The sequence below is a fragment of the Podarcis bocagei genome, assembly GCF_964188305.1.
Source record: "Podarcis bocagei genome assembly, chromosome: 2".
Classification (NCBI taxonomy): Eukaryota; Metazoa; Chordata; class Lepidosauria; order Squamata; family Lacertidae; genus Podarcis; species Podarcis bocagei.
This window is the reverse complement of record NC_138126.1, coordinates 38,655,091-38,677,111: the sequence shown is the minus strand read 5'-3', so window position 1 is coordinate 38,677,111 and position 22,021 is coordinate 38,655,091. Positions and strand designations below refer to the sequence as shown.

Sequence of the window (22,021 nt, the reverse complement as noted above, 5' to 3'; positions counted from 1 at the left end):
AACACATCATTGCAAATACAGCCACAAAATGACTAGCCCCCCCCCAAAAAAAAACCCCATTTGTAGCAATAACTGTGTGATGGCCTGGGAATCTGATCCCCGGGGACCAGCACAAACTGTCAGGAGTTCAGCCTACACTCGAGTAGGACCCTGGCAGAGACACATGCCTGGCAGAGACACATTAGCATTTTGGCTAATCTACTTTATTTATATATAAACACACACGGAGCACTGCAACATGGCTCCCTCTCTTTCGAGCATCAGACAGCAAAGAGAAAAAGAACCAAGGACAATAGTCCCACTTCACAGAACACAGTAACACAAACATTCTGTCTCCGTCACTTCCCACCCTGTGGAGTCAAAACATACACCGTCATGTTTAAGACAACAATCCCATGACTGCAATCATGGAGCAGGAATTCTAACAACAGCCAGTTATAATACCTGTGATGTAAGAGGGGCCCAGTGTTTTCAAAGCTTCCCAACCTAATTACAGGAACCTCAGAAAAGGCTCACTTGGCACAGAAGCTCTGGAAGCCTAAGGAATGCCCTCGCGAGATCTCATGGGACAATTCAGGTCTCTGCAAGATCTCACAGAAGCATCTGAGCAAGCAGGCATCTGCCCCCTCCTGTCCCAAGTCAGGTGGTGAGTTTAAAAGCCCCCTTTCCACTGGATAAGCCAAGTGGACCAAGCATGCAAAACTCTCTACCTTACTGACAGGGCAAGGACCACTCAGCATGCTGGCTCTTGAGAATGCTGAGGATGCTCTCTCTCCCCACAACCTGCTGGCCACAGGGCAGCTCCAAGGGTTTGACCACACACAATTTTTGGGTATACATGTTACCGTTGGAACACCCCCCCCCGTAAGATGAGCGATTACTGCATGCATTTATATGAACAGCCTTGCTGGATCAACACAAAGATCTGTCCACTGCATCTTGTTCAGCGGCCAGTTTGCTGTATCTAGATTTTCACAAGCAAAGGTATAAGGGTAATGGCCTACACAGTTTACTCACACCAGTGGATACTTGGGAGTCACAGATCAATTTACCAGAATTGTCCCCTGTGGTCCAAATCTATACTACAGGTTGGTATAATGGCATTATGATACTTCCTTTATATTAAATACCTTCCCCACTATTTCCAACATTGAATTTTCCTTTTTCACTACTATAACATGTTGACTTTCCACTGAATAACTCACAATGACATCAATTTTTTGTTTTCTAAGCAGCTGCAGCCAAAGTAGGTATTATCAACTGATACATTAAGGTCCCCACTTCCGCTGGTGGGGAAGTGGGGTTGTTCTGAGGTGCATCAGATTCATGCACCAAACGTCATCAGTAGCTGTCCAAGTGATCATAGTTCGAAGTAACAATGTACATGTGTATTTGCATAGCAAAACAAAATGAAAAATCCACAGAGCATGACTGGTCAAACTGAGAAGGGCATGAATGAGCGCTGAAAGCCAAGGGAGACAACATCACAGTTAATGGAGGTTGTGCGAAGCAGAAAACCCACAATTTACTTGATTTTGCCCTAACAACCTGCAAACTGTTTTAGTACAGCAGAATGAGTGAATGACGAAAACTTACTTTCCCAACGCAAAGCATTCCAGTCTCACAGTTGTTCCTTTCGCAGATGGAACCATTTCTGGGAACTGCACTTCTATTTTCGGCTCATATTCGCCCATCACTCCTGTGAACATATAATGGATGCTAAATTGACTTGAATTCTGCATTACATATCCCCAAGTATGCCTGAGTTAACCCAGGGCAGTTTTGTACATCATTACGTGCCCAATTAATCTGTTCATTTCAAACAGGACCCTCGTCTCCAACAGCCACACACCGTGAGGCTCCCTTTCCCTATTTACTTCCAGAGGAAAATTTGTTTTGCAGCTCTCAGCCATCTGCCTAAGATTACATCTCATCATGGCTCTTTGCTTTTTCATTTTTCTGCATTCTTCTTGTGAAAGGAAAGTGCTAATAAAGTACAATCAATGCCTTTTGGAGAAAGTAATGCAGAGCAAACAACTCTTGATAAAGCACTGCCAGCTAACCAAAGCTCCTATTAACTTTTAGGGTGCAATATCCTCTAAGGTGCTACAGCGGTTGTGTAGTTTGCTTAAATTTTACTGTGTTAGTAATTCGACCATTACATCAAAGCAGCTGTTTTATTTTATTTTTAAAAAAAATCATATTAAATAATGCACATAAAAAGTCATTCTGTTTATACTAAATCAACACTTTTCTTACAAACTGAGTAGCTTCCATAAACCATTAAATACAGTCAAAAACATAAATATATATGGTATCATAATCCGATTCTTCTTTCTGAACATTCATTCTTGCCCAGCTTCAATAAGACTACATATTTATGCACAGTAGAAGTTAGGGAAGCCTGTAGCTATAAGAAAGTAAGAGCTGCATGTGAATTAGATTCAGAATGACCACCTTTGGGAATGTAGTTCAGTGGTCAGCTGGATAGCCTCTGGCTACCTGTGCTTTGGGATACGACCTGCTATTTAGACAATGTGCTGCTACAGGTTTTGCCTAATTGCCCTCTCTTTGCTGGCTGACTGGCTCATAGTCCAGGTGGCAAGTTGATGTTTCATCAATGGAAACTAATGACAGTAGAGGTAATATCGGCGGATTGCTCTCCTGCTGTTGAAATGAAATACCAAGTCAAGTTTGCAGGAGGCAACAGTCCTGCAGCTGAAGAACGGGGATAACTAAAAGAGGCAGAAACACACAGAGAGGGCTGACAGTTTCACAGATGGGTGTTAGTAAGAAACTGGGCTGCAGAAGTCGCAACTCTCATGCACTGTGCTTTAAAGCCCTAAACGGCCTCGGCCCAGTATACCTGAAGGAGCGTCTCCACCCCCATCATTCTGCCCGGACGCTGAGGTCCAGCGCCAAGGGCCTTCTGGCGGTTCCCTCATTGCGAGAAGCAAAGCTACAGGGAACCAGGTAGAGTGCCTTCTCGGTAGTGGCGCCCGCCCTGTGGAACGCCCTCCCATCAGATGTCAAAGCGATAAACAACTACCTGACATTCAGAGGACATCTTAAGGCAGCCCTATTTAGGGAAGTGTGATATTTTAGTGTATTTTTGGTCTCTGTGGAAGCCGCCCAGAGTGCCTGGGGAAACCGAGCCAGATGGGCGGGGTACAAATAATAAATTATTATTATTATTATTTGGGTATATCTGATTTCACAATGCTTTGGTTTGCTTTTATATGCTAAAGCATGGTCCCACATTCAGGTACTTATAGCTGTTCTTACTGTCCCTTCCTTGCTGTGTGCATAGAAAAGGGAGCACTCCACATCGAATCCCAAAGGCGCTATTACATGGTTTGTAGTTTTCTTCTTGTTCTACTGCCAGTACTTCTCCAACAATGATGATGGTGATGGCGCCAACAAATTCCTACTGCTGCTACCACCGTGATTGACTATTGATAACAATAGCAAGCTAGATGCTCAGCTAAACAAACAATGGCATGATTCCCCAGGCAAGGAGGGGGACAAAAAGAGAACAGAAGCATCCAGCTAGTAACAGGTGAGAGAGTGACATGAAACAAGCAAGTTTAAGGATTTGAAGGAAAAAAGGCATGGGGCATAATGAATGGGGAAGAGAAGAATTTGCTGTACCTTGTAGCCTCCTCTCATAATCTCAAATGATACATTTTCCAAGTAAGCATTCAGAGATTCTCATTAACTGTTGTGCGTAGACTCCTGCTGCTGCACACAATGATCCGTAGGCTATACAGTGGTACCTCTAGATACGAACGGGATCCGTTCTGGAGCCCCGTTCGCATCTAGAAGCAAACATAATTAGCGACAGCACGCCTGCGCGCATCGCTTTTCGCCGCGTCTGCGCATGCGCAAGCAGTGAAACCCGGAAGTAACGCCCTCCGTTACGTCCGGGTTGCCACGGAGTGCAACTTGAACGCACTCAACCTGAAGCGCATTCAACCCAAGGTATGACTGTATCTGTATCTATAGACTATATCTGTAGGCAATCTTTAATTGGGTATGGAAAGGAAATAGGGAATCCCTGATCCCCTCCTAAAATAATACACAGAACATGAGCGGGGGTGTGGTGGGAAGTACCAGCTTCTCCTGAGCTTCCTTCTTCCCAAACATGGTTGGGATTGTTTATTTATGCGATTTGCATGTGCATAACTAGAAATGAGTGCACAAAATCTATGCAGCCATAGGTTTCATACCACGGGGCAGCCAATGTATCTAGGCCTTCGCTGGTTGAGGAAGGAAGATTTCACCTGCCTCAGGATCCCTTCTTTTCCTGGAACCTTGAGTAATTCGTATCAAGTATCCTGTGTTTAGTGGTGGTCTTCAATTTCAGTGGTGCCCTATGTGATGCCAAAATTCAGTGGGGCCCCCCCCCGCCTCTCGCCTTCCATTATGCATTATAGTTGTGGTGCCCAGTGCGACCAAACCAGTTGTACTCCTCTAAATCCGCCTCTGCTGTGCTGCACTAGGGGAGACCGCTCCTAAGTTTTAGAACTGTCATAATTGCTAAACAGATTTCCTACAACTCTGATATATAAAGTGCAATATAGAGAGACCCCTTTTCCCTCAAACATCCAGATAAGGAAATGCTTTTATTATAAACACAGCTTTCTCAGAAGGAATGTGGGTTGATGTTGATATGCATGCTACTTTTACTGTCTATACTGCTTCAACACAATAACAGGTTGCCTTTCCCCCCATTCACTTAGCTTCAGAGACACTCCTTCTGTACGATATAAAGTGCAGCTGCCACATAAAATCAGTCATCTAAACAAACTATGCTAAGGATACTTGTATGGATTGCATTCTAAACAGCCAGGGAAACACCAGTCACTGTCAGTATCCTGTTTCTTTCAACATGCTTTCCAAAGGCAGCATATGTTTCTCCAAGCTTTTCAGCATTCATCATTTCAAAGTACAAAAAAAAAAAAAAGCGCCAAACCAGTGCTGCAAGCAAAACATGTGATAGCCCAACACAGACTTAGACTCTAGGAGCCTGCAGAGAGAGTGCTAACAAACAGGCCACATGGTTGTGGAAATCTACAAAAAATAAAAAAGAGAGCAAGAGATCAGATTATACACTGCAGTCTGCCTACTTGTCTATTCTCCCCTCCTATCCACACAGCAGAATTCATCATGTTATGAGAGTGCTGTGAGAATGTGAATGGTGAGACCTCAATGATCTCTACAAACTGGGCAAATGGACAGTAAATTGTGAAATGCAAATTCAGTGCAAGCAAGCCTAAAGTCATGCGCACTAGGGCAAAAAAATAAGTGCACATATATGTTCAGGGGTCTGAAGCGTGTGACCAGGAATGAGACCTTGGAGTTGTGAGTATTTCAATGAAGATGTTGACCTAGTAATCTGTGAAAAAGTTAAATTCCATGTTGGGGTATCATTAGGAAAGAGGCTGAAAAGAAAACTGCCAATCTCTCTCAATTTTAGTGTAACAGAAAATATCCTAATGGCCACCCCCAGCAGCTTCATCTAGATATTGGCCCGTTTGCAAAGCATTTTGTGGATAAAATTGTTAATAACCACTGTTATTGCAAATGGCTTTCCAGAGGTCTCCAGAACACCATCTAGACCTGTTGAGTTGGATGAATTTGAATTACCGGTAGTAAGGCTCTTGACTCTTATGACTGATAAAAACAAGCAGGGAGGGGATGCGCCAGTGAGGTGAGTGTTGTATTATATTATTATTATTATTATTATTATTATTATTATTATTATTATTATTATTATTATTATTATGCCACCCATCTGATTGGGTTGCTGCAGCCACTCTGGGAGGCTTCCAACAAATAAAAAAACCACAGCAAAGCATCAAACATTAAAAACTTCCCTAAACAGATGCCTTTTGAAAGTCAGATAGCTGTTTATTTCCTTGATATCTGATGGGAGAGCATTCCACAGGGTGGGGGTGACTACCCAGAAGGCCCTCTGCCTAGGTCCCTGTAACCTCACTTTTCGCAATGAGAGAACTACAGAAGGTCCTCAGAACTGGATCTCAGTGTCTGGGCTAAACGATGGGTATGGAGCCGCTCCTTCAGATATACAGGGCCAAAGCCATTTAGGACTTTAAAGGTCAGCACTAACACAGGTGCAGCAGTGGATGTGCTAGGCTAGTGTATGGCAGGATGCGAGCCAGTAAACTGAACTTTAAACCAGGTAAGAGTGAGGCACTGTTAGCACAATCAGAAAGTGCTCCTTAAAATCTATGTCCCCGCTTTAAAAACAAACAAAAAACCCAACTCTATTGATTACTATAGGGAGGTGTTTATGGACTAATTGAGGAGTGTCTGAAACTATAAGGGGCAGATTGTAAAAGTGAAGTCCAAACATAAAGACAATTCTTGCTAGGAAAGACAAGTGCATAGAGTATTTTTAAAAAAGAAAAAAGAAAAAAGTTTATACCACATAGATTGCCTTTTATATACTTCTCGTAACAATGAAATAAATACCATCTCTATAGAGGAGTTACAAACTGGCCTTATATTGATCCAGGGAACAAAGTCTACTTTTACCATTGCTTGGCTGCCCCCATTTATATTCCCTGCAGAGAAAATGCTACCTGGTATTGAAAATGCTTAACCAATGGGTTAAGGAACATTTTCTGATTGTGCCATACAATATAAAGAAACAGCTCAATTTAAGGAAACAAGAGAATAAACTATTGCTTTCAGGAAGCTCTAAAGTAACATCTGAAGATTTATATTTTAGGAGCCTTGAGAGGCAACTTAGAGTGCACAACAGTTTGTAGATGTCATGCCTTGCACAAAGGCTGAGGTGGGAACAGGTGAGAAGAGGGGGCACACATTTAACAGAGCTACTGGCGTTTTACACAGCTTTCCACTGCTTCTTCTAGATGCCAAGTAGCTACTTTTCCAATATCCTTGAGGAAAATAACTAGGGTTGGCTTTCAAGTAAGTTTTGTTCAGAGAAGACCTACTGAAATTAATAAGTTTGACTAGTCAGGGTCATTAATTTTAATAGATGTAATCCAAGTAAAACTTAATTGAATACCAAAATATCACCCTATCTATCCAAAATCCCTACAAACTCTTATGCCAACATTGTACAGTGGTACCTCGGGTTAAGTACTTAATTCATTCTGGAGGTCCGTTCTTAACCTGAAACTGTTCTTAACCTGAATCACCACTTTAGCTAATAGGGCCTCCTGCTGCTGCCACCGCGCCGCCAGAGAACGATTTCTGTTCTCATCCTGAAGCAAAGTTCTTAACCTGAGGTACTATTTCTGGGTTAGCAGAGTCTGTAACCTGAAGCATCTGTATCCTGAAGCGTCTGTAACCTGAAGCATCTGTAACCTGAAGGGTATGTAACCCAAGGTATGGCTAAATTATAAGTTCCAAGCTGTTATTTGACATGGGACAAAAGCTGTCATTGCCACCAATGGCAGCTTCTCTGCATTGCTACATCACAGCTTTGTAGTGCAATTTTTCATTAGGACCACGATGTGGAAGATGCCTCTAATCATGATCACACACACATATAACTGCTATTTTTAAAGGGAAAAAACATACATAAGGACAGATTGGGCATTTAATGTAATATGCAGTCTAGTCCTTGTTCTCTGGGTAATAAAATGACATCTACCTCCTTCTGGACCAAAGCAAAATAATTACATATTTTGATACTTTAAAAGTTTCCAAATACTTATGTTGTCTGTGGAAGACAGGGATGGGAAAAGATTTCTTCTGCCATAGAATGGTGTATTTTCATCAATAAATACCTTATGTGCCTTTGTTCCTAGACCAATTATAACGGAAATAGTTCTAAACTGCATGACTAGCACCAAAGTGATGAATTACACAGTTCAGTATATTTTACATTAAATGAGAGAGGAACATTATGAAATTTCTTTTTGTAACACTTATTCATGTAATTGGGACATTAAACGTTGATGAATTTGCCTCTTAGTGTGCTAATTTAATGATGAAATGCTCTAATGAAAATAATCTGTCATATATATTGAGATGTACTGGACATGTCAAACTCAATTTTTTAAAAAAGAGGATCCAGATGTTCCTGTCAGCCTGTTAGAACATGCATGCCTTGCAGTTTGCATTTCATTGCAACAAATGCAAACTGCGATTCGCTATTGAAAGACCCAGGCCTTGCCAGTTGGCCTCTCAATACACTAGAGTGTATGAATAGTCAAGTGTAAATTGCATTTAAACATGTGAGCTACCAGAAACGGGAGAGATGGAATATGAAACTTATAAATTGAGGTCTCGGGCTGTTCTGTGACGAGCCTAATGCAAATTTAACCTGTCTTCAACGATACTAACACTTCAGCCTCAGGGAAACCTGATCATCTTGTGCTTAAATGAATGTTGCTGATCTTCCCTGTTGAACTCAACAGTGTTTCCCAGCACATCCTTAATAAACAGTAGAATACACTTCAATTACATTTCAAGTACATTTTACATGAATGACTTCAGTAAACATGCCAGAGTAGGTGCAAAGCATGAATTCCTAAGAGAAGCGCTCATGGGTAACTGACTTCAAAGTCACCACCGTAAGCAATCATTATATTAAAGCGTTATTTCCAGGGTTTCATCAGGTATGAGTCCAGGACTTGCTTCCTTTGAAATAAATGCTTTGCTTTACAGAAATGCAAGGGAAGACAGTGATTCTCTGCCACTTCCTTGTGATGTCTTATCACGGTCGGAGGCCCTTGTTTAATAATAATAATAATAATAATAATAATAATAATAATAATAATAATAATAATGTATATATTATACTGTTATTCTAGTTCATTTTCCTTTGCCAATGCCAGAGGAAGTGCTAATAATAATAATAATAATAATAATAATAATAATAATAATAATAAATTTTATTTACATCCCGCCCTCCCCAGCCGAAGCCGGGCTCAGGGCGGCTAACAACAATAAAACAGTATAAAAGTATAGCATAAACAACACTCTAAAATCATTCATTATAAAATTAATTAATTCAGGCCACTGGAAACCATTGGGCCAGAGCTCCGCGAAGATTGCCGAGGGAGGGAGTCAGGCTGTGCCCTGGCCAAAGGCCTGGTGGAACAGCTCTGTCTTGCAGGCCCTGCGGAAAGATGTCAAGTCCCGCAGGGCCCTGGTCTCTTGTGACAGAGTGTTCCACCAGATCGGAGCCACAGCCGAAAAAGCCCTGGCTCTAGTTGAGGCCAGCCTAACTTCTCTGTGGCCTGGGACCTTCAAGATGTTTTTATTTGAAGACCGTAAGTTTCTCTGTGGGGCATACCAGGAGAGGCGGTCCCGTAGGTATGAGGGTCCTAGGCCGTATAGGGCTTTAAAGGTTAAAACCAGCACCTTAAACCTGATCCTGTACTCCATCGGGAGCCAGTGCAGCTGGTGTAGCACCGGGTGAATGTGATCTTGCAGCGAAGACCTCGTAAGGAGTCTCGCTGCAGCATTCTGCACCCGCTGCCGCCAACATCCATTGTCCAAGGACACCACATGGCTACTACAGAGGTTACTTCCCTGCTCTCCCATTCGTCTTAAGTGATTACCCCTTTGCTATTGAATATTACAAGTGTATTCCATTTCTTGGGTGTGATATAGAATAGCAAGTCGCTTTGGGCAAGATAAACCGACTAACAAATTTAATAATGAACAACAATGATAATAACCCTTAGGTCAAAATTATCCCATTGTCCTTTCTTTCTAAGACTCCTTGGTACCTGCTCTTTGGTAGAAACACACCCATTACCTACTCAGCACTTAACAGGAAATCTTACCATCATTTCTCAAGATTAAAGGTGTAGGAGGTCCCAGCACTCTGTTGTTAGTTACAGTGTTTGTCACTACACAAGTGTAATTCCCCACATCAGATTTCTCCACTTTAGCTATGTACAAATTTCCAGTCTCCTGAGAAACAAAACGACGATTATCCTGATGCACAAAAGATGGGTATTCATTGAAGATCCAGGCATAGATCAGTTCTGAAAGGGAAAGGGGGAAAAGACTATTAATATTAATTTTTTATACAAATACTGCAAAACTATAATCTTGATGATATAATGGAATCACAGAAATGCACAGCCATTTGAAGCAGTTGCCATGAGGCCTATGGCCATGTGAATCAACTCTGAGCTAGTCAAAAAATGACCAAAACTTAGCTTAGGTGCTTGAAAAAATTAAAGGTTTGAGACATTTAAAAACACAGGAGCCATAGATCAGAAAAAGCCCAACATAATCCAGTATCTCACAATGACCAACCAGCTCTCTCTACATGCCCTTTCCAGAGGTGCTGGCTGGGCAAGAAAATGTATCATATATAGTATGAGAATTTCCTGGATCCCAAGATCAAGGTTTGGTTCAAGTACTCTTTGGTGAGAGAACCCCAGCAGAGATTTGAAATCACAAAACATGCAGCAAAGTAAATCGTGGGAATATAGGCAGTTAGACCTTTAAAATATGCCCTTTTAAGTTGCTTCCAAAGTTTCCTACTTCCCCTACCATAGAAGAAAATTAAACCTTTGGAAAGTTTAAAATGGATTCCATACAAACTCTTCAAAGGTCAGATTCATGTACTTTTCCATACAGCATCCAGAAAATACGGGCAACCAAACATAGGTGAAAGTTCTTAAATCATTTGTATACGGACAAAAGGAATGGCTTGCTAGAGACTGTGATGATACCTCTTATTGAATCAAAAGCTCGCAGCTCTTTGCTCCTCTCACCCCAACAGTCAGCCAAACCCACTATTTGTGATATGGCTGAGCTCCTGCCACACCTGCACCTTCTCCTGAAATGGATGGGGTACAGCTGCCCCTCTCCTCCCCCCACTCACAATGAGAAGGGGAAATGGCTGCAGTTTGTTCATGACTGGCTGAGTCTCTTTCTCCAGTTTGATCATCAGTCCTTCGTCCACCTTCCTTGCTACAAGAATTCTCAGAGAAATGTGTGCCTAACAGGCAGTGAAGGGATGTTCTGATGCAGGGGTGAGCAACCTTTTTCAGCTGTGGGCCAGTCCACTGTCCCTCAGACCATGTGGTGGGCCGGACTATATTTTTTTTTTGGTGGGGGGGAATGAACTACCGTATTTTTTGCACCATAACACTCACTTTTTTCCTCCTAGAAAGTAAGGGGAAATGTCTGTGCGTGTTATGGAGGAAATGCCTACAGGTGGCATGCCTATGGATTTTCCTCCTCTAAAAACTACGTGCGTGTTATGGTCGGGTGCGTGTTATAGAGCAAAAAATACAGTAATTCCTATGCCCCACAAATAACCCAGAGATGCATTTTAAATAAAAGCACACATTCTACTCATGTAAAAACACCAAGCAGGCCCCACAAATAACCCAGAGATGCATTTTAAATAAAAGCACACATTCTACTCATGTAAAAACATGCTGATTCCCGGACCGTCCATGGGCCAGACTGAGAAGGCGATTGGGCCAGATCCGGCCCCTGGGCCTCAGGTTGCCTACCCCTGGTCTATAGTATCTTTCCCCCTACTTACGCACTGTTAATGGAGCAAGCAAGATCTCCGCATTGCAACTACAAAGTGTGCGGTTCCAGAATACAGAACAGGTGCAGGATTAATTACAGAGACCAACCCAACAGACCACACCCACTTTTGAAAGCCAACATCTAAAACATCCACCATTTCCCTAAATACACAAATGGAAACTGTTTGCATATATACAGACATCTGTTTAGACAGCATCTATTGACTGCTTGGAAATTTGCATGATTTGGAGATAATGTGCCCAGTTCCCTGTGGTTAAAATCTCCATCTGATTCTTCTAGTGAGCTCATCTTCTTGGATTAACAAAATAAACATTATTCAAGGCCTCTCCGTGCCTCCCCCCCCCCCGCCCAAATGATATACAGATTTGGTTTTATATACGCTTGAGGGCAAGAGAAAAACAAGCCTGTATAGTAAATGAAGTTGTAATCAACTGCATTATGACTAATTATATAATACTCCCAAATTTATAGAATATATTTGGAAAATATCCAACAAGGAAAACAAGAATAGTGTTTAGGTTAATTTACTACAATCTCATGAATATAAAGCGAATGCCCCGAACACCCTGGATAGACTCCGGAAATTAGAGAACAAGAAGATGTTGCCTCTTTATACGAGGAACACTAATTATAGTGAAAAAGTGTGCTCTTATTTTAATACTCTCTAATGAGTCATCATTGTAATTGACCTCAACTGTTGTGATGCAATTTGCAAATATACTGGGCTCAATCCAACACAATAATTTCCTGCAGGATCGACCACCATTCATCTCTCTGTGACTTGTGAGAGCCTATTATGTTCTAACGTTCCATTGTTTGCCGACATAAGATAAAGGCATGTAGATTGTTGGGCTTTTATAGTAACAAAAACCCCACAGGGCTAGAGACCCTCTTCATAGACGTGTTTTTTTTTTAAAAAAGGATATGATAATTATGTTTATGTGGGACTAGCTAATCATTGTATTTACACATGTGCATCTAATTATGAGTAACCCCATGCTGATGTCAAGAGGATACTCAGAGTAAACAAGGTAACACTTCTCAGCAGGCTTAAATTTTCCAGAAAGTAATTAGCATTTATTTTTTGTTTTAATTTACACTTGCCAAACAATTAACTAGTTTCTCTGTAATGCAGGCAGCAGTAAGCAGCCATTCCTACTTTCCTATGCACAGGGAGGTTTTTGGTGGTTGTTTTTTAAAGCCTTCATTTATTCTCTGCAGACCCTACACTTCTCATCAGAAAACAAGGAAGAATCTGGGAACACAAACCTTCTCAGCAGTGCTAAAACAAGATGCCGTATTTTACGCTCTATAAGGTGCACCAGACCACAAGGCGCACCTAGTTTTTGGAGGAGGAAAACAAGAAAAAAAATATTCTGAATCTCAGAAGCGAAAGCAGCGATCCCTCTTGCTGTTCTGGCTTCTGGGATAGCTGTGCAGCCTGCATTCACTCCATAAGACGCACAGAACATTTCCCTTTACTTTTTAGGATGGAAAAAGTGAGTCTTATAGAGCAAAAAATACGGTAATTCACAAGCACCTTTCACATGCTTCCCCTGCCGTAAAGGGGAGCTATTCTACTATGGCACAATGCCATGCGGCACAGGAGCTCCTTTGAAATCTGTGACCACATCAGTAGGGTCAAACACATGCCTCTTACCAATGGAACTGGCCTGCTACTGGGATGGAGAGTGATTGCTATGTAGGGCCTATGCACCTGGTTCTACATAGGCATTTTTTATTCTTCACACATGTACTCCTTCAGTGTTGGGACACACTGCACTGAAATACAACCGATAAGAGGCAGGGCATTTGGAGGTCGTCACATCCTGCTTCTGAAATGCAAAGTTGAAGCATGGCCTTGGCACCACAGTAAACAGAGCGCAAGATACTTGAGGGAGTGGATTTACATGTTCACACTGAGAGCATCCCCCATGTGCAGCATAGTGAGTCACTGCCGATCATTGTGCTTTATCACCTCTCATCTACATTTCTGTTTTAGAGTTTTTATCAAGATGATAAAACAAGATCTGCTGTAATCGTGACTCAGCGCATGGTGACTGATGCAGGAGGTGATAAGTGCACACACCATATGGATTAACGTTGCAAGAACTTCCTCATGGAAACGCTTAGTTTTAAGGGTGTTCTTTTAAAAAGAATTGGGGTGGCCATCAATGCTGTCGATTAGAGCAAATCATTCTAAATCTGATGTGATAATCTGGAATTGTTAAAAGAACTGTCAAAAGAATTGTCAAAGTTAACATGCTCAATTTGTGAATAGTGTTGGCCTAACTGAAATTTTATAAATGGTTTTCTTTTGCCTCTGCTACCACAACACTGCACTGGTGTTTTTTTTAAAAAAAACCAATAAACCGAACCAACCAAGTAACCCGCCTTATTCTTTTCTAAAACATTATTTTTAAAAATATAGTATTTTTAAAAGCATTAGCCCAAAATATTTTCCTCAGTACTGTATAATCTGTACGGAACAAGGGTACCAAAATGATGGCTATTTATATTATTCTATCCATCTACAGGAATACAGAAACATATAAGTTATGACTGAAAGCAGTAACAGCAGCATGTAAATATATGCTGCAAAATACTCATTTTGATTTCCTTAGAGATTCCCATGTGCTATTTGTGTCTGTTCAAACTTGACGGATTTCTTCTGATAAGGCTTCACATGCTAATTGCTCTGGAAGTGACAGGCAGTTCCTGTCCCATAGGCAATTTGTAACAACTGAGTAAACAGACACTTAAAATACAGCATGAAATGGCTTTTGGCTAGTCTGGCGAGCAACTGAAATACTATTAGAACTTATAACAACAAGGTGTCTGCCAGCGCTGAGGATGCAAGCACAGCAGCAAAGCAATTTATGGCTTTTCAGATAGACAGCGCCAGATGTGAAGTAAAATTTCATGAAAAAATCTGGGAATTTTAGCCTAATAGAGTGAGTGTGTGTGTGTGTGTGTGTGTGTGTGTAGCAGAAAGGGTGCTTGTTGGAAGTAGCTGTCTCATTCATGAGAGAGCATTTGTGTATCTTCATAATAACTAGATTAGTTATTCACTCATACAATGTAGCATTCTTGTCATCTATCTGTTAATTTTCCTTACCCTAATCTTTGAACATTTAAGTGGTATGTATATTTAACTAATCCTTCCTTCTAGTCCTATGTTTTAGAATTCAAATTCTACATTCAAAACTATAATAATTATGGGGAAGAGCCAAGGCTCACTGCTAGACTGTACCCTTCCATTTACAATATCCCTGGTTCAATCCCTGTAGCCTATAGTTCAATTACTAACAGGTAAACTTCTGGTCTATGGGTCTAATTAGGGCTCCCCATTTTGTCTGTGATACGGTTTGATCCAAACCACACCTACCTGGCAATCAACTAACAATAAATGATATCAGACACAGGACAGGTAAACTTTTTTTTTAAAAAAAATAATATTTATTACTTTTCCAACAGTTTAAGCACTAAATAAAAATAAAAATTAAAAAATGAACAATAATGACCTGAAGTTGAATGACCTGATGTCATGTGATTAACAGGTGGGCAGCATTGTTTGGATTAGCCCACCAACTCCTGAGCTTAAGGAATGCAACAAGGTGTGGTATGCAACAAGGCTAATGAAACCTGCTTAGCCTCAAGATCACTAGGCGACGTTGGGCAGATCATCATTTGCCAAACTGACTTGATATAGGGCATTTGTCTGTTCTTGGTGGGGTTGCACTCTCTCTGAAAGAACAGGCTCATAGTTTGGAGGTGCTCCTGGATCCATCTTTTGTCACTTCAGGCTCAGGTAGCCTCTGTGACTAGGAATGCCTTTGGTGGCTCCCACAACTATGGCTATTCTTGAATGGGGATAGCCTGGTCAGTGTTTCATGCACTGGTAACCTCAAGACCTGATTACTGTAATGTGCTCTATGAGGGGTTATTCTTGGTCCAGATGGTGCAAAAGGCTGCAGCTAGGCTGGTGGTAGGGTCAGATTACAGTCAGCACATACCACCAGAGGTTAAAAGTTTGCACAGGCTGCCCATACATTACTGGGCCAAGTTGAAGGTTCTTGTATTAATTGACCTCTTGGACCCAGGATACATTAAAGACAGCCTGATCACTCATATCTCTGCTCAATCATTAAGATATTCAAGGGAGTCATCGTTGGTGGTCCTCCATGGCTTTCATCCTCCCCAAATCTGCTCTGGAGGTTGGGGTGAACTCCTAGAACAGAATTAAGGGGGATTGGGAGGAAGGAAAGGGGGCAAAAGTCCCACTGTGCTAGTGGTAATCCTTGCACAGACAAGAACCTGACATAGTGCTATGCTGAATAAAACCCAAATAACTTCCTTTTTCAGCTGTTCACTATCATAGACTTTGCTTAGTGATTAAACACAAGTACCTGCTTAACACCTGAATTTTAATCTGATTACTATTCTAGTTAGTTCTCTACTATCCCATTAATATTTAAATTATCACTTTAACAGTTAATGGGCTGTTTCTCCCTGAACATTGTAGCTGCATGAACCAGAAGTGCTTCCCTTCAGCTCCTTCACGCAAGCGCAACTTTTCTTCTGTTCACAAGAGCGCCTTCCATTCACAGAACAATGCTGGACCCCACCTGATAAAATCATATGGGCAGACTAGAATTTTTCACACACGTGCTGAATGCAGCATGTACTCTTGTGTATGGACATTTCACTGACCAAAGGGAATTGGTTTGCCCTAGATACCTCATTGTGAGTCTTTCTTTACATGCCCTGGGTACTCCGCTAAGCTTCCTGTAACACGAAAAAAGGAAAGCAGATTTTGTCAAAGAGTTAAACTCTTTGTGCACAAGGACGCAGGGTATTAAAACCTGCTCTAAAGCTCTGGGGCGACAAAGCAGAGATGACACGGATATGAAACATGTGAAATTCCCTAATGACCCTCAGGCTCTCTGAGGGAAACCTGAACTATCCAAGCATTTGAAATCTGGCAAAGAGGAAAGATGGTGACAATGCTATGGATGAAACGAAATACAACTCTACAGATTCCTTTGGTGAAGGGCTGTAGCTCAATAACAGAGCATCTGCTTTGCAAGGAGAGTTCTCCAGGTTCCATAGCTGCCATCTCCAGATAGGGCTGGTGAATTCTTTCAGTCTGAAACCCAGGAGAGCCAGTGCAGACAATACTGAATTAGACAGACCATTGATCTAACTCAGGCACCATGCAATAGCACACTGGCAGTCAGACCAGCTTGGTATCCAGCAGATCCTGAGCTGGTACAGTGCCCCCCCCCCAAATACCTCCTTTTGGAGCTTTTCTACTTAGTCCTGCCAGTGCAGATCCCAGCAGCAGGGCTCCTACCACCCCACTCATTCAGCCACTGGTGGTAGGCTGACTAAGCCAGGAGAGCTGGACAGAGGGACACCTCAACCTAATATCACCACCCGATCTCACCCCACAACCTGGAATATGAGGGGCTTGGATTGCTCTGTAAAACAGGCCACTAAGTAAAATCACATTCTCCGTTAAAAACAAAATGAAAGAAAGATGTTTACAATGACTGTCTAAACCACAACAAGGAGGGGGGCAGTTGTATTTGCCAATGGAGGAAGTTTCACAATTGTGCGGCCACCACTGAAAAGACCTCACTTGTCTATTGCAATAAACCCAACTAAATTCCCTTCCAGGCAAGTCCATGAGAAGCTCCTCTGCAGCTAATTACACTTATCTGGCAAGTTCATAGGCACAGGCTTTAAGTAATTTGGTCCAACACCATTTAGGACACAGCTCGGGAAACTTTTCAGTCTAAGACTCAGATTACATCTGAGCGTCCTTGCAATCAAGAGGCCTGATGCTCAAGGGGGATTAGAATCATATAGATTTATTATACACGTGTGTGTGTGTGTGTGTGTGTGTGCGCAATGATATTCTAAAGGACCACTTTAAGGACTGACACTATTAAATAAATTAAAGATTTCTCTCTTATCTTTGCTTCTTTCCTTTGAGTCTAACTTTCTCACTGGGCACCCGCTCCTTTTTATAAATCTTATACCCAAACATGGTACAAAGACAGGTATAGATTTGGTTGGCTGTAGCAACTTAGATTTCATCATTTTTAAAATTAAAAGATGAAAATCTGCATTCAGTTGAATGTAGGGCCTCTGAATATACTCCTCAAACAGTAACTGCAGCGTATTTCTGCATAAATTGAAGTTTCTATTTTAAAGAAAGTAAATCTGAATTCTGAAACAACTGGTTTCACTTGTGACGTGCAATGAATGGAGAAGGAAATATCTAACCTAAGATATAATTTTAAATAGATGGTTTGTCACAGTAATGTTCTCAGATACTTGTGAGTCTCTTATATTCTTTTACTATTCTTTCTTAACAAAACTAGTTCACACATGGGGTGGTACTCAGCTATATTTTCCTCAGAATAGATCGGCGGAAATTAATTAACATTACTAAGCTACATCTACTCTGAGTAAAACTTAGTCGAATACCACCTGTGTACTCTTTCCCCACCATTTTATAACATGTAGTAAAATAACACATTTTCCATAAAACTAAGCAAATTTAAAAGGACTGTGATGATATGAAAAGCTATTAAAACACCATGATTAAATTCACTATAAAGCTAAATGGAAGACTCAAAATGTAAAAATTAATACCACCAACAAAAATGGGACATTCATAACTTTTATTAAAAATGGAATATTGCAATATGCAATTTTGGGTTTTACAAGGTCTCTTGAAGCAAAAAAGATAAATCAGCTCATTAATAACACCTTCAATCTGTAGTTTATCATCCCTCAGTATTTTACCCCCAGTGAGTGGGGAAAAAATGATACCCTCTTAAACTGAGAAAGTTTTAGCTTTATAAAATATGAAATGTTAAGATGAAGCATAGAAAAACCATAGATGTAAATCAGTCGACCCTATTCTGTACCTGCCAATCATCAGCCTTGAATAATGCCTGATTGCCTTAAGTGTGCAGAGGCTACTTTTTCTCCTTTCTCCCTTTGTCTATAATACAAAAGGAATTTGTTCTGCAATGCCAGGTCCTAGAAGGCCCAGTGCTGTTGAAATATTTTATTAATTTATGATATGAATAACCATGGACTGAAAAAAGATAAATACCCTCTCACAGATTTGTTCTAAGAACCAGGTTGGGAGGTTTGTTCTGTATCACCCAACCATATATGGGCTTCCCCAAGGAGTACAGATGGTTGCAACTTCAAAACTGTACTGACAACACAGCAACTTCTGTTTATGGAATACATAAAAAAGCCAGCCTGATTCTTATACACACCTATTGTAGCACTGCTGCAGAAAAATAGTTTCAAGGCTTGCCATGGCAAAATCTCTGAAGATTCTAAACAGACATACAATGCTTTGAGTATACAGCTTCAGCGTTCAGGGACTTTACTTGAGGATTTCTTCCTCCAGGACTGTCAGTATTTCATTCTCTCACTGATGGATCATGTGATCCTTATTTACATTCCATACTGCTGGAAGTGGGGGAACGGAAACTCAGACAAGAGAACTTCCGTTCTGTGTGCTTTTGTTTTTCTGCCCTTTGTTCTCTGCTTTTGGACAGAGAAGACGTGTGTGAGAGACACTGCTCACACCAGCCATGTTTTGTTGTTTTGATTTGCTGTAAATTAATAAATTTTGTGATGCCACATGCCTACACAGCCTTGCTTCTTGCGTAACTCTGCTCAGTGTGCATACAGCTCCACTGGATGTATGTCACAGTTCTCCTGCGTACAGGGGATTGTACGCACAAGGACTAGATATCAACCTGCACTGAGGGTTTGAGACCCAACAGCTACCCTCACCTAGTTTAGCTGGCAAGTCGAAGCTGTTCGCAAGGTGTGGCTACTATCACATGCTGACAGCTTCTAGGAGCCACAGGTGAGAGCTAAGTGCAGGGTGGGGACCAAGGGTGACAAACTATCCCAGAAGGAGCAGAACGTGTCCCCCACCAGAAGTACTACCCCTCCTCTTAACTCCCACAATAGGAGAGAAAATATTTACGCTCCAGGGATGGTGCAGATAATGAACGGTCGGAGGATCCAAGTTTCCACTCAATCCACCACAACTTGCCTCTTTTCACACCGTGCCACTGCCAGAGCTTTAGGCCACTGTAACAAGTATGTCATTGGTATCACAACAGATAGGAGAGCCCACTAGAGTAGACAAGTCAATTATTTGGGCGTTTGGCAACAGAGGGACTCCATGTCACTAAGTTGCCACACATGGAGTCCTCTCTTATACTTCATAGCGATTGTGATGGCAAAACTAAGTCTCAGCACACACCTTTCTTTTGGAGATAAACTGAAATGTTTGATTTAAAGGATCAACTTCCCCTTCACTAGCTCTGTTAAATTCTGCTTCTTCGGACCTCTGAACCTCCCCAGCTTCACAGTACTTGGAGAGCAGATGGAGTTTTGACAGGTATTTAAAGCTATATACTCCAACAGCTTCTTGGGAGGTGTGCTTCACTTAAATCATCATGGATGGAAAATAAGGTCTACATAAAGGATTCCTTGTAGACACTCCACATGGAGGCATGGGAAAGAAGACTGGCTATAAGGTATTCATTTTCTTCTCTCATATTATCTATTATTAATGGAATAGAAGCAGATTTTGCAAGTTTCCTTTGCTCACTATGGATGAAGGAGCAAGGACACAAGTAAATTTATGGAGTTGCTAGTTATCTTTACCTTCCAACGATTTTCCTGAAATGGAGGGGGAAGAATTCATAGCTAAAACGTCAGTGTTTTGTTACAACATTTCCTTGCAGTGTTTAGTGTCCTAGATTAATAGTCCGGGGAGGGGGGTGGCACTTGTCCCACCTCCCCAAGTTAACGCTGTTGTTGCTCTTGTTTGCTTTAAGCAACATAATTGTTGTGATTACAGTTGATAAGAGTGTAACTCTCTTTGTGTAGACAGATATGCGCAGCACCTCTATTGCCGTGCACCATAGGCAGTGGACATATAACAGCATTTGCCCTGATTAAGTGATGATTTCTACACTGTAGGAACCACATAAAAATGCATTACTGCTATCCACATTACAAAACACATGGCAGGTTGTGATAGAGCACCATGCACTGTGCAGCAGGCTGTCAGGACAATGCCTCAAGGAGGCCAAATCGAACAGACCAGTGCTAGATTTATATTCAAATCTTCCAGCCATGGAGAATGGAAGACAGTCTCTTAGCACTGTATTTAACGCATCTACTTGTAAATTTCCATAGTAATTTCCATGGAGACTTACCTAACAAACTAAAAGGAGCTGGAATTTTGCCTGCATTCCCTAGCAGCAACGGGACATATTGTATACATTCTAGACAGCTTTCATAGCATTCACTTTTCCCCCCTCTCTGTCAAGTGCTGCTATTCTTCACTTTTATATCCTTACACCACAATCCATTTTGTTTGAGTATTAAAAAAGAGAGAGAGAGGAAAAAAAGAAGCGACAAGGGGCCCAAAGCACAATGAAATAACTATCTGTCAACTTTCAGGCATTTGCAAAAAAAAAAAAAAAAAAGTCTACGAAACTACATCCTCCCAAATAGTCCCACTAAAGTCCTAGATTGCATCAAGTTACACCATCAAAATCATTACAACAGCATATATAACAAGGGTAGGCATAGATCTCTGGGTGATCTGCAGTAGAATGGCAATGGCTTCTGACTACCAGGTTTTTATAGCAACAGCAACAACATAATGACTCACCACACAAATTATACTTGGGGAATAACTGAGCTGGGATATAAGGGTTCGTGAGATCCCTAAGGTAGCTTGGATCTAAGTCAGGGCTTTGTATATGAATACAAGGACCCTGAAACTTCGCTAAACTTAGGGTTTTGGCAGGTATTTATGGGAGAAGACAATCTTCCAGGTCACCTGGCCCCAAGCTGTTTCGGAAGTGGCCACGTATCTGTTTAGAAATTCAAGCAGCATGATCATGTCTAAAGATGCAATTCTAAAAATACCATATTTTTCTGTGTATAAGACTAGGTTTCCCCCCTTAAAAATATATCAAAAATTAGGGGAGTCTTATACACGGATGCACCCCCCATTTTCTTAAATCTGAGTCCCCAAAAATAGGGGGCATCTTATACATGGGGGCGTCTTATAGATGGAAAAATATGGTAAATACTTGGGAGTAAGTCACATCGGGCACTTCTAAGCATTCCTGTGTGCATATTTCCAAGTAAGCGTGTAAAGGTTTGGGCTGCGATTCACGAGCAGACACAAACAAAATAATTATGTTATTGTTGTTTGGAAACAGTGACTTGCAGGTGATCTGTGTCTGCATGTATCCCGACAATGACACAGAACAATGTAAGTGTGAGTCAGGCCAATGGAAAGAAACAGGGGAGGACTGGTCTTCCAACATCTCAAGCTCTGAATGTGAAAGGGCAGACCACAAATTGAATTGAATATTGGCAGTCTTGTCTGCATATTGCACTGCAA

At 41.3% G+C, this 22,021-nt stretch overlaps 1 protein-coding gene and 1 long non-coding RNA gene across 12 annotated transcripts in view; one reads left to right on the top strand and one right to left on the bottom strand.

Annotated features, from left to right (window-relative positions):
- Positions 1–22,021, bottom strand: part of LOC308581527 (contactin-4) — a 527,693-nt gene that overhangs the window by 118,532 nt on the left and 387,140 nt on the right. For all 11 annotated transcript variants that reach the window (XM_081184014.1, XM_081184021.1, XM_081184022.1 and 8 more), the window contains 2 exons: positions 9,798–10,001; positions 1,597–1,699 (listed from right to left, as the gene is read on the bottom strand). In XM_081184014.1, the coding sequence (XP_081040140.1) occupies positions 1,597–1,699; positions 9,798–10,001 (307 nt within the window). The remainder of the gene's footprint in view (positions 1–1,596; positions 1,700–9,797; positions 10,002–22,021) is intronic.
- LOC308581742 lies at positions 387–12,829 on the top strand. The gene is made up of 4 exons (XR_014005236.1): positions 387–1,088; positions 3,311–3,559; positions 5,599–5,713; positions 12,757–12,829. It is a non-coding gene; the product is annotated as an uncharacterized lncRNA (long non-coding RNA).